General features: G+C 46.0%; 1 protein-coding gene across 3 annotated transcripts in view; it reads right to left on the reverse strand.

Annotated features, from left to right (window-relative positions):
• The window catches only part of CYFIP2 (cytoplasmic FMR1 interacting protein 2), a 121,026-nt gene that overhangs the window by 83,444 nt on the left and 20,553 nt on the right, over positions 1-17,029 (reverse strand). For all 3 annotated transcript variants that reach the window (XM_079144978.1, XM_079144980.1, XM_079144979.1), the window contains exons 3-9: positions 15,812-15,901; positions 10,446-10,523; positions 8,890-8,991; positions 8,574-8,755; positions 6,404-6,500; positions 4,652-4,780; positions 2,083-2,187 (exon numbers count right to left, since the gene is read on the reverse strand). In XM_079144978.1, the coding sequence (XP_079001104.1) occupies positions 2,083-2,187; positions 4,652-4,780; positions 6,404-6,500; positions 8,574-8,755; positions 8,890-8,991; positions 10,446-10,523; positions 15,812-15,901 (783 nt within the window). The remainder of the gene's footprint in view (positions 1-2,082; positions 2,188-4,651; positions 4,781-6,403; positions 6,501-8,573; positions 8,756-8,889; positions 8,992-10,445; positions 10,524-15,811; positions 15,902-17,029) is intronic.

Genomic DNA, 17,029 nt, shown 5'->3' on the forward strand with positions numbered 1-17,029 from the left:
AACCTCAGCTGGCAGACAGGTCCTCCCCTGCCTCTAACCAACTCTGTGTTCTAGGCAACTGCGCTCAGAGAGGCAAAGTGACTTGTCTAAGGTCATGCAGCCAGAAGAGTGGATGAAGGCTGAGGACCAGACAGCCAGCCCTGCAGTGGAGGGTTCTTTCTGTTCCGATGTTTCCCTGCTGCTCCAGAAGGTAAGCAACTCCCGGCCCAAGGCCAGGGCAAAGGGAAGGGAGACTGGCATCTACTGCCTGCCCCTCAGGCACTAGATACTGGGCCAAACACTTCAGAAGTATTATCTTGATCCACACAAAAGCCGTGTGAAGCTGGGCATGGTGGCCCATGCCTGTAATTCCAGGAGCGTGGAAGGCTGAGGCAGGAGGATGGCAAGTTCAAGGCCAGCCTCAGCAACTAGTTTTTTCTTCTAATGCTGTTTTAATTTTTTAAAACAGTTTTTACTTTAGTTACATATTCTATATATAGAATGTATTTTGGCAGACTATACATACATAAAGTATAACTTATTCTATTAGTTTCCTGCTCTTGTGGTCATACATGACGTGGAGTTACCCTGGTTGTGTATAAAAATACAAGGCTAGGAAAGTTGTGACCAATTAATTCTGTCTTTCCTATTCCCCTTCCCTCTCCTTTCCATTCATTACCCTTTGTCTAGTTCAATCTATTTCTATTATTCCCCTCCCCAACCTCCCCTGTTTGGGGTTAGCACCCATGAATCAGAGAAAACGTTCGGCCTTTGGTTTTTGGGGACTGGCTTATTTCACTTAGCATGATATTCTCCAACTCCATCCATTTACCAGCAAAGGTCATATTTCATTCTTCTTCATTAGCCTTGGCAGCGGAGTGGGGCCCTAAGTAACTTGGTGAGACCCTGTCTCTAAATAAAATTCAAAAAAGGGCTGGGGATGTGACTCAGTGGTTAAGCACCCCTGGATTCAATCCCTGGTACCAAAAAGAAAAAAAAAAAAAAAGGAGAAGAAGAAGAAAAGAAAAGAAAGAAAAACTGCATGAAGTCAATGCTGTTATTATGTTCATTTCACTGACAAACTGAGAGCTGAGAGACAGGCAGCTTGGTGACGTCTCATAAACTTAGAGAGCCAGGATCGTGACCCAGGGCTCCGACTCAGCTCAGCAACCCCACTGAATCCTTGAGGGAATCCTAGGAGTAGATCCCTCAGCACTCATAGTTCTCAGACGAGAACTCTCGGTTCCAGGGAGACTGAGGGACATTTCCAAACCCCTTCATTCGTGAAGCAGCAGAGTCAGACCCTAACTCAGGCCTGTCCATGGAGAGGGAGTCCCCTTGGTCATAACTGTCTTACTTACACTGACTCAAGGCAGATTTGACAAGGGTCTCCCAGGATAAGCCCTGTTTTCATCTAGGGCTGGTCTAAGTAAAAGTTTCAGGCTTGAAAAGAAGCCAATTCAAGCAGAAAGATAAGACTCCTCTTGCTCTCTTTGACCTCAAAGAGGAGACGGGACCCAGTCCCCTCCGGGCGCCCTCCACGCAACACCTGCCTGGGATCTTACCAGTTACGTGAAACTGGGCATTCCCATGTCTTAGCTGAGAGCAGCTTCATGCCTGCAGGACCCAACATGAGAAAACACTAATGACATGAATTTAAAAAAACAAAGAAATCAAACCTCAAAGGCTTGACTTGACTGCAAGTTTTGTTTTGAAAGATTTGGGGACAAAAGATCAAATCTCGGAGGCACTAGAAGGGCTGAGTGCGTGGTAGAGGCCAATGAGGCTTTTGCCTGATGGAAGGGAGGCCGAGGGGCCTCTAGTGGGCCAGGGAAGAGGCTGTGATTTTGCAAATGGGAATCCACTTAAAATCCAGTCTTTAGCCCTCCTACTTCATTGAGTGCTAGTCTATTAGGAAAATAAAAGGAGGCACCTCTTTCTTTCGATGACTTCTAGAATGGGTAAAAGGAAAGTGCAAAAAGAATCATAGTCAATAATCAACAGTTCCCCCTCTTTTCTGGTAAATTTCACTCCTGTCCCCAAAGTGATCTTGGTGCTGGTGTAACCCTGGTCCCCTGCCCAGCCCCAGCACCAGTGGCTGACCTTAAAGAACTTATCAATTTTGCTAAGGTTGATTCTCTTCTTGGCATCCAGTTTGTAAATGTTACTGACATTTCCATCCATCAGGTAGAGGCCAAAGCCCATAACCTAGAATGAGAAAGGGCAGAGTGCAGACACGGTTCACATGCACTGGAATTGTTTTAAAAAAAAGTCCATCTAATGTACACACACACACACACACACACACACACACATTCATTATAGAAAACCCTTACATCTTCAAATAAAGACAGGAAACATGGGACTAATTTCAACTATAAATTTAGTCTATTATGGCAGCCACTTCTTAAGCATTGACTGTATGGGCCAGAGACTGTACTTAGGGCTTTAACAAATACTGCTGTTGACCATAGTTCTTAATTCTGACTGCAATCTTGTGAGTTAATTTCTTAGGCAACAGCCTTATTCTATGGTTGAGAAAATCAGACACAGAGAGGTCAGATGGCTTGCCAAAGTCACAAAAATGAGCTGCAGAGACAGAATCTCAACCAGGATCAATTGACAAAATGCACACTTTTAGGTCCTTCTTGAGAGTAAAGAGTCTGATGCATAATATCTGGGGTGTAGCACCTTATAGGCACTTAACACTAAGAAATGGTAAATGTAAAAGTATCCACCTTTTTCCCCAATGTAATAACCATGTAAACAAAGTCACCTGAAGAGAGACTGGTGACTTTATTTGTAAAACAAATCTCTGCCAGGAAAGCCCCGTAAGTGGGTCAACATTCTTATTTCAACCCCCAAAGCTGGCTTGTTTTGCTCCTATGTCAAATGTACAGTTGAAGGGGTGTGGACAGATGAGAGGTATGGGACAATCACTTCTCACTGTGCCTCTCTTTCTCATCCAACACCTATGAGAGTCGAGGGGAAGACGACTGTTCAGGTAAGGAGGTAAGGTGGCTTCCCTCCAGGGCACATCCTATGCTGCAGGATGAATGCCAGTCTTTTCCTGTTAAGAATGCATGGCGCCCCCTGGTGGCACCTGAGTTCATTAACACAAACTGCAGAAACACGAAACAGCTCAACAGTGTTGGAGGCCAGATTGAAGATGGTGGAGAATTCAGAGGGAGGTAGACTGGGAAGTTAGGATGCAGGGGAATTAAAGAGTGGTGAGAGAAAAAGGAGTGCTGGAGAATTTGAAGGCGGCATGTGACACTGCTTGGTGGCCTGGAGTGTAGTATCTAGCTCACGTTGGCAGCAAGCCTGGGCAGAGCTGGGTACTGCCCAGGAATGGTTTGAAGGTGGCTTGCCCCCAGGATCTCATGCAGGATTCTAATCCCCAAAGTTACATGTTAAGGATATTAAGAGGATGAAAACTTAACCCCACAATGGCATTCAGAGGTGGGTCCTTTGGAAAGGGATTAAATTAGATTAGCATATTATGATGGAGGACCCATGATTGAACCCTGGTGACTTCACAAGGAGGGGAGAGAGAGACACAGAGATACATGAATTTTCCTGCCATGATGTGACAGAGCAAAGGAGGACCTTTGCCAGAGCCTGTGCCATGCTGCTTGGACTTCCAGCCCCACAAACTGTGAGCTAAGTGGATCTCTTTTCTTTGTAGTTTATATCAGGTATGTTGACGTATCAGTGAAATTGGGAACTAAGATACCCTACACACTCAATCGAGGTGCTGGAAATGTAAAGGCAGGAACACTAACCCAGGGTAGGGGAATCTCAAAATGCTAAAAGTAGCGCGAGAAAGTGAGAAGAGAAAGAAAAGCTTCAGAAGATGAGGTTCGAGGAAGAAAGAATGGAAAGAGGGGTTCTGTGGTGCATGTGAAGAATTGGAGAAAGTTGTTCATGTCAGTGCTGTAGCTGTTGGAGAGAAATCAGAAATAATCTAAGCAGACGATGATACAATCAGGGCTACAGCCAATAAGGCTCATCTATGTGACCTTAGTCAATGGCTGCGAAATATTCCAAACACATTTAGGCACATCTGAGAAAAATTCTGCATGCTTATGTATACTGCATATTTTTTTTAATATACAAGCGTAGAAAAAAATGAGAAGAATATACATTAAAACTCTGAATATCCCCAAGTAAAAAGACTGTGAGAGGTTTAAATTTTTGAATGCTTTCCTGTATATTCTAGATTTTCTCCATTATTAATTTAAAAATAAAACTTGTGAACTTTTGAAATAATTGGGACTATTTGACAAAATAAAGCAAAAGCCCCAAGATTCTGTTTTTGGATTCAGCAATTGCTCTTCTAGAATGTTAAGCTTAACCAAAAGAGGTGCATAAAAGCTGTGCTACAAGGGTTTTAATGCAGTTTAGCAGACAACTATCCCACCTCAGGGGATGTGCTAAATAACATTCTCATAGAATGGAATAGTGGGTAGTCATTAAAAATTACATTGCATAAATGTCCTTAATGACATCTTAAGGATGCACAGAACATATTCAGGGAGAAGACGATTAGGTGCAGTAAGATCTATATCACTGTTTAAGTAAGAAATAGAAATATTATTCTTTAAAAATGATTTTAGGTAAGGAAGAGGTGGGAGGGCAAATTCTGGCTGCAGTGTGCGGTGGGGTTTACCTTGAGGAGCATGTGCTTCTCACTGGGGGTCAGGTACATCTTGTTCTCGTAGTAATCCACGCAGATGTTCACGATGTCAGCCAGCAGCTCCTCATAGCCAGGGATCACTTCCAGTTGCTGGTGGAGACACTAAAACAGCACGCCACCCTCAGGTTACATGACAAACATGCATCTCCTCCTGCATCCTCACCTGCTGCATTCAGAAGATCTACAGTTTGGGCAGCAGTCACTGAACACATGACCCCACCAATGGCCCAGGAGTCACAGATGGCCCCAGGGGGAGAGGAGCCTCCATGCCAGCCAGCCTGGTGCCTGAAACTCCTCATCGATGCCACCAAAATGGTTGGTTAGCCAGAGCTGGTGTGCACCTCCCAAGCAGGAAACTCGCTCGCCTGGGAGGCCTGTTTTTGTCCCTGGCAATTGCATGGTAAGAAGCACTTTCTTAGGCAGAGCTGAAGCAGCTCAGCTCTGAAGACATGGACTCACCTATGCTATTTCATCAGACAAGGGCCAGGAAGACCCACCCCGGGGAGGCTGGCTGGGCTGGTAGGTGTCCTGGCAGGACACAGCAGTACAGAAAGACCTCCTGCAGAGAAGGATCTGAGGTCCCCAGCCCTGTCCTTTCTCCAAAGATGCAAACTGAGTCCCCATGGGACACCAGAGAAGGGCACTGCTGGAGCTCTGTACAGGCAGCAGGGGGCTCAGTCTCCTGGGGCTTCAGTCACTGGGCACTGAACAGAGCAGGAAGGCCCTGCCAACTCTGGGCCTCTGCCCCAGGGATCCTGGGAGATGCAGGGCCACTCAGCACTAACCTGGGTCCTGCCAAGATTTTCGCTGGCACCTATTGAGGCTGAACTGACAGACAGGGGGATGCATCAGGCTATGCTGGGTATAATGGGAGAGTGACAGCGGAATGGGCATGTCCTGTAAAGCAGTGCGCAAAACTCTGCCCTTTGTCCTTCTTTCCTAGCTTCGCACGTGCTGCTGTTTGGATACGAGGCATCCCCCCAAAAGCTCATGTGTTAGGCAATGCGGGAGTGTTGCAGGGTGAAATGACTGGTTAGTCTACTGGATGGTTAATAATCTGAAAGGACAACTGGGTGGTAAATGGAGGCAGGCAGCATGCGGCCTGGACCCCTTGCTCTGTCTCTCTCTGCTTCCTGGCTGCCAGGAGCCGAGCAACTTTCCTCGACCATGTCCTTCCACTTGATGTTCTGCCTCCCCTCATGCCCAGAGCAATGGAGTCGGCCAACCAGGACTTGACTACTGAACCAGTGAGCCCAAAATAAATATTTTCCTCCTTGAAGTTGTTGTCAGGTATTTTGATCACAGAGCTAGAAAGCTGCCCAACACAGTATGCTAAGGGCTTTTTTAAGCATTTCATTTATTTCTCACAATCATCTGGTGAGATAAATTCTCATAATATGTTCAAAATGGCAGACCTATTTTATAGATGAGAAAACTGAGGCCTAGACCGTGCCCCAGGTGTTCCTGCTCCTGTGGGTGCTGGTCCTGCTCTCTAGGCCTCTACACTGGCTGAAGGCCCTCAGAAGACGAGACCTGCAGAGGATGGAAGGGCCAGCTGTGGTTGGGAGGGAGGCTGAAGGCTGCAGTGTTTTTCCCTCTTGTGATAGGCAGTGTAGACAGAAGGTGTAGACAGCTCATTTGCTTGGGCTTGTGGTTCGCACAGCCTCTAGGCCCCTTCTTGTTTCCCCAAGATGCCAGGCAGGACCACAAGGCGCATGCCCCCACCTGGGTGATCCTGTTGTGGTTGGCCAGGAACATGGAAAGGTTCTGCGATTCCTGAATGGACTGGGGGTCCGCCATTTTCCTCAGGAACTGTGCCGCCCTGAAAGGCAGAGGGCAGGTGAGACAGAAGAGCATCCGGGCGCCATGAGCCTAAGGCACGTCACGTGGGCCCCCATTTCCACCCTACCCAGAGTGACACTGTCCCCCAAGGTAAACAAGCCCTGAGTGTCACAGGTGACTCTGAGCTCAAGAGAGAGTGCATTCTGGAGTGCTTTCTATGGGGTCTATGACAGGGTACTCAGGACAGGGCACCTGAAATTCTAAGGCAGGGACACACTGAAAATCTCTGAAATCTCAAAGTTTACAGGGAGCCAGCCTCCACTGACACAAGAAGGAGTGAAAGGAGCGTCCCACGGCCCTGGCCCGCTGCACAGGGAGCCGTGGAGACTCACCAGCAGGATGCTCAGCTTTCCCTATGGGAAAACCTTGGCTCTTCTCAAGCAAAGCTTTGCATGGAAAACAAGCCTATTTAACCTCACAGGATTATCCGATGAAGGCAGGATGGCTGTGGAGCACACAGGAATCTGTGGAAGCAGAGTGCCCCTCCCTCACCCAGGACACCACTGGTCCCCGCGGGATGTCGATCGTGGCCATGATGGCAGTGGGGGCCATCACTGGTGAGGAGTTTGGGTATACGGTGAGCCATCTATGGAATCTCTGTGAAGTCGCTATTTCTGGGTCAGCGTTGACATGGGCTCTGCTGTTGGGCACTACGGGTTTCATGGTGTACACAGAAGAATCATCTGTGCGCATCGGTCTGCTCTCTCCAGGTACTCTGAGCCCAGGGAAGGTGTGGTTCTGGGGGAGGGTCCCTCCTCATCACTGGCATGGAAAATCCTTCCCCCCCGGAGGCCATTTGGGAGTTCATCTGAACCTCACATAACATGCAGGGGATCTGTTGTTTTTAACTGCTCTTAACTTCCCTCTTCCTGGGTGGCTGTGTCTTGATGTCTAGAGAGGAATGACCCCACCCCACTTTTAGACGTGGTCCTTTCTTCTAAGTTGATGTGAACCCCCAACTCCAAGAATAAGCAGTGTCCAATCAGAGCACCCCACTTCACCAGTGACTGATAGAGGGATCAGCACATGATCCAAGCTTGAGTGACATCACTCTTCCCTGGGACCTGTGCAAAAGCATTGGGAAGGAGGAGACTCCTAACTTTCCCTGGAAGTTGGGGTTGCTATCTGGCTGCTTGGAAGCTGCTGTCAAGTTGCTGGAGACCTCCACAGGGCAGAACCTGCCTGAGAGGGAAGTTCAGCGGAGGTGGGGAGACCTGGGCTAACGTCATCATTTGGGCCCCTGGATGACTGGGTTCCATGAGCCAATTCATTTCATAAGCAGTTTGAATGACTTTCTAAGTCTTGCAGAAAATTACTAATGTAGCTATGAGAGTCTTGATCTGGAATGTCCCTCAAAGGCTCATGCATCGAAGCTTGGTCTCCACTGCAGCAGTGCACAGAGGAGGGGCTTTGGACAGTGACTTCAGTGGATTAAGTCACCGATGGGTTTATAATTGAATGGGCTATGGAGAAGGGGTAGAAATTAGGGGGTGGGGCCTCAGTAAAGGAAGTAGGTCACTGGGGCTTGCCTTGGAAGGGTAATCTTGTCCCTGACCCCTTCCTTCCTCACTGCTCCCACCTGCTTCCTGGATAGCATGAGGTGAACTTGGATCTACCATGTACATCCCACCATGATGTTCTGGCTCACCATGGGGTCAGAAACCATGGAGTCAGGTGACCATGGACTGAACACTGAAACCATAAGCCAAAATAAACCTTTTCTATTTCAAGTTGTCTATGTCAGGTATTTTGTCACAGCTATAAAAAGTTAACACAGTATCATTTTAAAATTATCTTACTGGTTCTATAATGCATGGGGAACAAAATTGCTACTGTTCCATAGATGGAGAAATGAGGATCTAATCCATCTTGAGATATAAGACCCCGCAAAGGTCAGGCTCTCCCTGGACTCAGCTCCACAGCCACGCCGACACAGGCCTGGTCCTGCTGTGTCTTGGGGAATGGCTAGTTTGGTACCAGAGAAGGTGCCTGTGAGAAGGGCGTGGGCCTCTCCTTCCAGCTGCCCAGCTGCCCTGCAGGAGAGGGTGCTGACCTCTTGTAGGCAGAGTGGTCATTCTTGACACTGCATTTCATGTTCTTCAGCTCATCCAGGACGGCAAACATGTTGATGAACTTGCCCAGGGTCAGCAGGTAGGCCTCCGACACAAAGTCCTTCCTGCGCTCTGCGTGGCATAGCCGCTTCACCTCGCTGCAGAACCGCTCGATGGCCTTGCGCTGGAGGCAGAGGGGCAGGGGTGAGGAGGGGCAGCCGGGGCATGGGAGACAGTGGTACCAAGGGGCAAAGCCTGGTGTCCAGAAGACGGGGGTCTTCTCAGGTCTCCTGATGCAGACCCACCAGGCCAGCTCACCTGGAAGTACATGAACTTCATGAGTTTGGTGACCTCCGGCTCCAGCACCTCCACGGTCTTCTCATAGATCTCCACTCGGTTGGGCTGCTCGTTGCACTTCACCTGTGGGCAGAGGAGGGGATCAGCATCCTGGTTTGCCCACGCGGTCCTGGGCCACACCTGCGGTCTTATGAATAAGGCCGCTCTTTACCCTCACAGGCACACCTGTTGGGATGGTACCTGATGAGGTCACTCCAGCAAGAGGAGGCTGGGGTGGCCCCACTCTGACTGGTCCAGTGGGTGGCATCAGTGCTCCCCAGGGATTGGCTGCAGAAAAGGAACCAGATGGTCCCAAGACCAACACTGTCCTCCCTTTCTTACCATTCCGTGCCATGACCAGGAGCTGTAGTACACAACCACAGGTCTCCCTCCTTTGGCCTTTTCCCCGGCCCTGGTCAGATCTAAGCAAAGAGCAGTGTCCTGTCCCTTGCTCTGGATGAACCTCTGTCGCCATCCCCAGGCCAACGTCGGCCAACGTCAGACTTGCCATTAAAAACCCATTTCCCTGCCCAGTGGTTTTCAATCAGGGTGCCCATCAGAATCACAAGGCAGATGCTTCACAACACATTCGCCAAGACCACCATCAGGTCGACTGAATCTGAAGACCGAGGAGAGGCGGTTCGAGGACACTCTTTATAGCTGTTCAGAAATTCTCAAAATGGTAGCAAGTGCTAAATATCCATCCGTGGATGACTGAATAGGTATGACGATGTGATCACACAATACAGTGAACTCTTAGATGGAATGAGATAGATCTGCATGAATTGCCATGACAAGACGGTCCCAAGGTGACAGGTGAAAAATGTCACAGGACAGTAGGGAGGGTTGGATCCCATTTTTGTTGAACAAAACGAAACTCTGTGTATTCGTATCAAATAGAAACTGAAAGGCTAAAAAATACTATTAATCTACTAACAGTAGCTATACCTGAGGACTAGAGGGAGAGCAGTAGTTTGTTTAGTTTATACACCTGTGGTTTGTTGTGATGATGGAACTCATTATATAATGACAATGATGGTTAAAAAAAAAATGTGTCTGCTTCAATATGAAAAAAAGTCAGTGATAATTTTTTAAAAGCAGAAGGTAGAATAATATAAAAGAAAAACAACACTATTATAAGTGATCAATGTACAAAATAATATTCATGCCAGGAAGACAATCCAGAAGATGATGTAGCAAAGTGTTCCCAGTGATGATCCTATGGAGGAAGGTGGTCTTGGGTGGTCTTGTATTTTACTTTACATCCTTCTGCAATGGTATAGGTGTGAGAAAATCAGCATATACTGTTTCTGAAATAAGATACTATGCATACTGTGTACTGGGCAAACATTTATTTAAGTCCCTGGTCATCAGTCTTGTGGGAAGCTCTCTGAATGACTTCCGGATTCTTCCTTGGATGAGAGGAGGAACCCTGTCACCTGGAGAAGCTCAGCAATCATTTGTGGGTGGGGGAGAAGGAGTAAGAACCCTGCAGAGAGGCAAGAGACACACACATACAGAGGCAAGGATGGTCTCACCTGGGGAATAGCCCGGGAACAGCTGCGCCAGGTGTACAGCATGACCGCGTACTCCTGTCCCTCCTCCAGCATTTCGTTCTGAAACGGCAAAACACCCTCGGCAGTGAGAAGTGACATCCGAGCCTCAGGCTTCTTCAAGAGCCCTCACGGTCTCATACCACGGGTGGTCCGTGAACCAGCAGCATCAGCACAGGAGAAACGTAGACTCTCCCCGAGTTTATGGAATAAGAAGCTGCATCTCAACAGAAGCCCCAAGTGACTCACGTGCACAATAAGAGTAAGAAGAACTGACCCAAATCATCCTCATCAGAAGTCCAAGGGCTCTATGATGAGGCCCAATTTTCAACAGATGGATGGCCACTTTGAAAAGGAGGAGATCTGCCGTTCCCACGGAAAAAGGTGTCCCAGATACAGTTAGTGGGAAAATAAGCCCAAGCAAAACTGTACGTAAATAGGTCAAAAAGCAAAACAGTAGTGATTATAAATATATACTAGATGTTAAAAAAAAAAATTGGGTAGCATATGTGCTAAGCTCAGAATTACAAACTCTCTCTGGGTTGGAATACTTTGTTATTTTATGTATCTACTAGACTACTGTAATAGTACTATGATACACAGTAGATAAAAATGTTAAGAGCACTCTATAATATACAATATACTACAATAACACAGCACTATCAGGTTCACACTTTGATGAGTGTCCACATTACTATTTCATAAGCAGGAGCATAATTAACATCAATGTGATAGAAACAAGCAACAACATTGAAATGAGCCGGAAAAACAGAGAGGACTCATCCCCTGGACTGTGCCTTTGTGGAAGAGCCCTCGACTCACGGTATAAACATCTGGGCTCACATCCCAGCTTCATCGCCCTCAGCCCTTTAGTCCACAAATCACTAAAATTCCCCATTTAATCATCTGTTAAAGTGATGATGAGATGATGATGGTGATGACGTCATAGAATTCTATGAGAATTGAATGGAAAGCTCTCTCTAGGTGATGTGTAAAGCAATTCAGGACAACAGTCTAAACACCTCAAAAGGTAACACAAAATATTAACAATAGAGTTACCATTTGACCCAGCAAATCCACTGCTGGTATACATGTGTGTGTGTGTGTGTGTGTGTGTGTGTGTGTGTGTGTGTGTGTGTGTGTGTGTGTGTATACACTCAAGAGAACTGAAATCGTGTCTGCACAGAAATTTCTGAGGATTTAGGACTCATGGGTGGCAGCAGTATTCATAATAACTTAAAAGTAGAGATAAAGCTGGGCACAGAGGCACATGCCTGTAATCCCAGGTACTCAAGAGGCTGAGGCAGGAGGATCACAAGTTTGAGGCCTGCCTCAGTGATTCAGCAAGACCCTAAGCAACGTAGCAAGACCCTGTCTCAAAATAAAAAAATAAAAAGGGTTGGGAATATTGCTCAGTGGTAAAGTGCTCATGGGTTAAGCCCTCAGTAACAATAAAAAAGAAAAAAAAAAATCACAAACAACAAAAAAGTGGAAATAACTCAAATGTCCTCATCAACTGATGAAAATAAAAGTATTACAGAGGGTACAACATGAATGAACTTTGAAAACATTACACTAAGTGAAAGAAGTCAGACACAAAAGGCCACTTGTTATATGATGTACTTAGGTGAAATATCCAGGCTGGGCAAACCCAGAGACAGAAAGTGCATTAGTAGTTGCCAGGGGACATAGGGAGGGAGGAAGGGGAAGTGACTGTTAACAGGTTTTGGGTATCCTTTTGGGTGATAGAAATTAGATGGGGTGTGGTTATATAATATTGTAAATAGGCTTAAAATAAAGCACTGAATTATACACTGAAAATGGTTTTATGTTATGAAAAGTATACCCCAAAATCCAATAAAGAGTAACACTAGGCCACGTCTCATTGTGAATATCTGTATCTATTCAAAAATGTACTTATACTGATTTAATTTTAACTCTGCATATCTTATCTATTTCATAATATCTTGTTAGGATAAGATCAGATTTAATTTGGAGTTTATTACTTTCTACAGTTCTATTTTCAACAGCAAATGTCTTTGACAACTCAGAATACGTTTAACATCAGTAACATGTTGTCCTTGAGATCAGAAAGAACCAAGATCAACCCGTGGGTGTCCTTCTGTCATCTGCTTCAAACACATGTCACAAAGGGGAAGTGACAGTAAAATAAAGAACACCTATCTATTTTTAGCACCAAACTGCCCACAGCAGGTGTGGTGTGAACGCACTCATTCAATGAAAGCTTTACTGAGCACTCCTGGATTCCGGGCTCCATGCTAGAACAGGGCAGAGGAGAAGATGGGCGTGGACTCTCCCCTGTGGACAGTTCAGCTGACTCTCAGCTGGATTTGTTGCACAACTGACCTCGAACAAAGAGGCCAGGATGGTATGGTATGGCAGCAAGAGTCCTGGGTGGGGCCTTGGGAGACTTGAGTTCTGGCCCTGCCTCCTCTTGGACCCATCTTTCAACTTGTAAAGGTCATAGTTTCCTTATTTAGAAACAAGCCAAGCTTCTCAGAGTTGGAGAAAGTAAGACAACAGATTGCTCCCAGAGCCTACAGAAACGAATGTGGCCCTCCGGGCACCTTGATCAAAAGCAGGAAGAACCACGTGGGACCTCTAAAGTACTTGTCAGTAAAGAAATCTGTGTTGTTTCAAGCCACAAAGAATATGATAGCTTGTTACAGCAGCAATAGAATACTCATACAGTGACCCTCTAAGGCAGCCTGCTCCTTAGACTTCCTATCAGCATCCCTGACCTGACGTTTCCAGGACACCACAGTGTGGTTTCTGTTCCCCCTACCCCAGCAGATTGCTAGGCCAAGTGGAGTTGAGCTCTGGTCTCTCATGTGCACATCCTCCTTGACACCCCCAATGCCATCACCCTAATCATTAACGCCTCCAGGGTTGGGAATTTAATGACCTCCGTCCAATTGCTCTTCCTCAACTCATTCCTATTCCACACATAACAAATGAAAGAATTCTGCTCAACTCTCTTCCGTGGATGAAAACCTTCCACTGTCTTTGGATTTTTACTGAATGAGTTAAAGCCCTGTGTTACAGGCTGAGTTGTGTGCTTCGCCCTCCCTCCACACAAATCATCTGTTGAAGCCCTAAACCCAGTACCTCGGAATGACTCTACTTGGAAATTGTGTGATTTTTTTTGGTAGTGGGGAAGGGTACTGAGGATTGAACTCAGGACACTCAAACACTGAGCCACATCCCCAGCCCTATTTTGTATTGTACTTAGAGACAGGGTCTCAGTTGCTTAGCACCTCACTTTTGCTGAGGCTGATTTTGAACTCTTGATCCTCTTACCTCAGCCTCCTGAGTCACTGAGATTACAGGCATATACCACTATGCCTGTAGAGATGGAGTGATTAAATTCAAATGAGGTCATTTCTGAAGGCCCTAATCCAATTTGACTGGTGTCCTTATAAGAAGAGGGAATTTGGGTCCCCAAAGAGACAAGTCAGGTGTGCACCCAGAAGACTAGGTGAGTAAAGAATCAGAAACAGTCTCAGGCAAACCAGAGAGGCCTTGGGAGAAACCAACCCTACCCATAGCTTGATCATGGACTTCCAGCCTCCTAGATTGTGAGAAAATAAATGCCCACTCTTTAAGCCATCCAGTCTACTGCATTTTGTTATGGCAGCCCTAGCCAACGAATATACCCTGCTCCTGCTGACCCCATCTAAATTTCCATCGATATCACAATTTGCCCATGTGGATCTCACAGTGCACCCATGAGTAATCACTGGAAATTCTATGCCTTTGTTCCTACTGATTGTCACAGCTGGCATGCCCATTCCTCTCAAACTGATGAGCTTCCACATCAGACAGCGGAGTAAAGTATTGAGAGATCAGGACCAGGAGTCAGTCCTGGATTTCAGATTCCATCTCATGACTTCCTAGTTGCAGAACCACAAGTAACGTGCTTATTAACTTCTCCAGGCCTCTGTTTTCTAATCCCTAAGATGGGTATAACGATTCCTTTGCAAGTCATAGGGCTATTTTGAGGCTCTAATGCATCATATGTAGCAATGCCTTAAATACAGCTTAAGGGTGTCATTACCCTCCTACAAGGTCTCAATGGAAAGTCACTTCCTTCATCGAACTTTCACTAGCCCTCTAAGTCCCTCAAAATACACGGAACTTTAAACTTTTGCCGTACTATTTACCCTTTGTGAATTTTCATTTGCCCACAAAGGGTAGTCCAGAGCACACAGTTTTGCTGAAAGACAGCTGAGTTTAGGTCCTTCATTTGTCTACTATGGGTTCCAGTTTTCCCCATCTATAAAGTGGGTATTTTATTATTTATTTATTTTTATTTTTAGATACTGGGGTTGAAGCCAGGGGCACTTTACCACTGAGCTACATCCTTAGTCCTTTGTTTTTTGTTTGGAGACAGGGTCTTGCTAAGTTGCTGAAACTGACCTCGAACTTGCAATTCTCCTACCTCAGTTTCCTGTCACTGGGATTACGAGTGTGAGCCTCTGTACCCAGCATAAAGTGGGTATTATAACAGGACCACCTCACAGGGTTCATTGAGGATTAAATGAGACAACGAACTTAAAATATCTGGGCAGATGAAGTATTTGTGAATGGCGGCTTCAGTATTGACTTGACTCCATAAGACCCAGGACTGACCCCTGTTTATTCCCGGGTGTCTCCCCAGCACTGACCCTGTCCTCTGCGGGTAGAGATACAAAATACTTACAGAACAAATGAGTAGCTCTGCTAAGTCAAGGACACAACTAACATAGTGAGAAAGGTCCATCAGGCTGCAGGCAGAGCTCAAGGGTAAGGACTCTGGAATTCTTCAAAGTCCAATGTCCCCTGAGAGTAAAATCAATGAAAGCCAAAAAGAGAAGGGGATGATCCCCCCACTTCTTAGGGTCAGACCTTAAGAAAGCTTGTAAAGTGATCTAGGCCACTGGCTATAATAACCATGTTGTTATTCCAAGGCCAAAGTACCTGTGTCTCCTTTTTGAAGAATCTTTTGCTTTGCCAAGAAACAAAATTCCACATACTCAGTGATCAATAAAATATAAGACAAGGCAGAATCTAATCATATGTTAACCCAAAAAGCTATAGTAGCTCAGGGAAGTGAGCACTGGAGATCAGGATGGGCCTACAGTGAGCGGGATTTGCAATGCCAGAAGCTAAAGGGGAGCAGTATGCCAAGGCACTGGGAGGGGGTGGGGCGGGGCTCCACAATGGCTTGCAGAGCAGGGGTCTGGCTGGGGCAGGGGTAGCTGAGCACATGTTCCTGTGTGAGAAGCTGCCCTCAGCCCCTCCTGCTCCAGCAGGGAGCAGGTCTGCACACGTGGGTTCTAGAGACTTACCATGCTGGAGTGGACCGTTGCCTGCTCAATGTACCTTGCTATGCCCGTGACGAATGCATTCCTGTCCTCGAAGTTCGTGTCAAAGTTGGCCTGTGAAATTAAAGGAATTTGGTTGTTGGGAAATGGGTCCAAGGTGGTCAGTGTCCAGGAAGCAAATTACTGGCAACAAACTCCACCGGGTCTCTGTGGAAACCTACTGCCATTTCACCTGGACTCTTGCCCCTTCCCCAAAACACTTGCCTGCATAATCACACCAGCAGGGCAGCCTGAGGACAGGGCTCACTGATGATCAGATTCACTCACCAGAGACTCAGAAGTAAATGCTTAAACTACACAAGACCGAGTCGCTGCTAAAAGTTAAGTATATATTGCTTCGATACTGCCATTCAGAAACACTCACCTGAGGGTACAAATCTGTATGTTTAAGGACAATGATTTCAGCATTTTTTGTGATAAAAAAAACTGCAAACCAACCACATGCCCATCAATAGTGAATGGCTAAATAAATAATAGCATATACTATACATGCCATGGACTTACCAGAACCATGAGGTGATTGAACATAATGTGGCTCAACCACCTTTTATAGTGACAGGAAAAAAACACATAATAAATCTTAAGAAAAAGTCAAGTCATGGAATAATATAAATAGTAGTATTGCCTTTTGATAAAAAGAAAAAAAATTTTTTAAATATACATGTTAATATATGTACGGATATTTGGTAAAAAGGTGTATGTGTATGGAGAGGAGGGGTCATAGTTACAGGGAAATTCTGTTATACTTTCCTGTATTGTTTATAATAAAAAACTTCCACAAAATTTAATATAGTTCAGAAGATACAAATAAATCATATTTATGAACTGAATCTTCAAACATGTTAATAGATCTAACTATTGAACAAAACTAAAAACATATATTTATATTTAGTCACATTTCACTCTCTAAGAACTAGCAAAAGGTCAAATATGGCAAAAAAAATCTCAAATGAATACATTCCTTCTTCACAAGGCCTCTGGTCTGGCACGCCTGGCCCGGGGGGTTAGTGACGGCTGGTGACAGCTGCCAAGTGTGTCCTCCCTGCTGGCCCGAGGGATCATGGTTCTGTGCAATCCCAGGGTAGTTTATCACAAGATCTCCGCTAAGGCAAAAGCAAATGCCTCTGACCCACTTCCCTGAGCCATTGTGGGCTGCATGGAGTCCTTATGTCCTTCTCACAT

The sequence above is a fragment of the Sciurus vulgaris genome (assembly GCF_902686455.1).
Source record: "Sciurus vulgaris genome assembly, chromosome: 6".
NCBI classification, from domain to species: domain Eukaryota; kingdom Metazoa; phylum Chordata; class Mammalia; order Rodentia; family Sciuridae; genus Sciurus; species Sciurus vulgaris.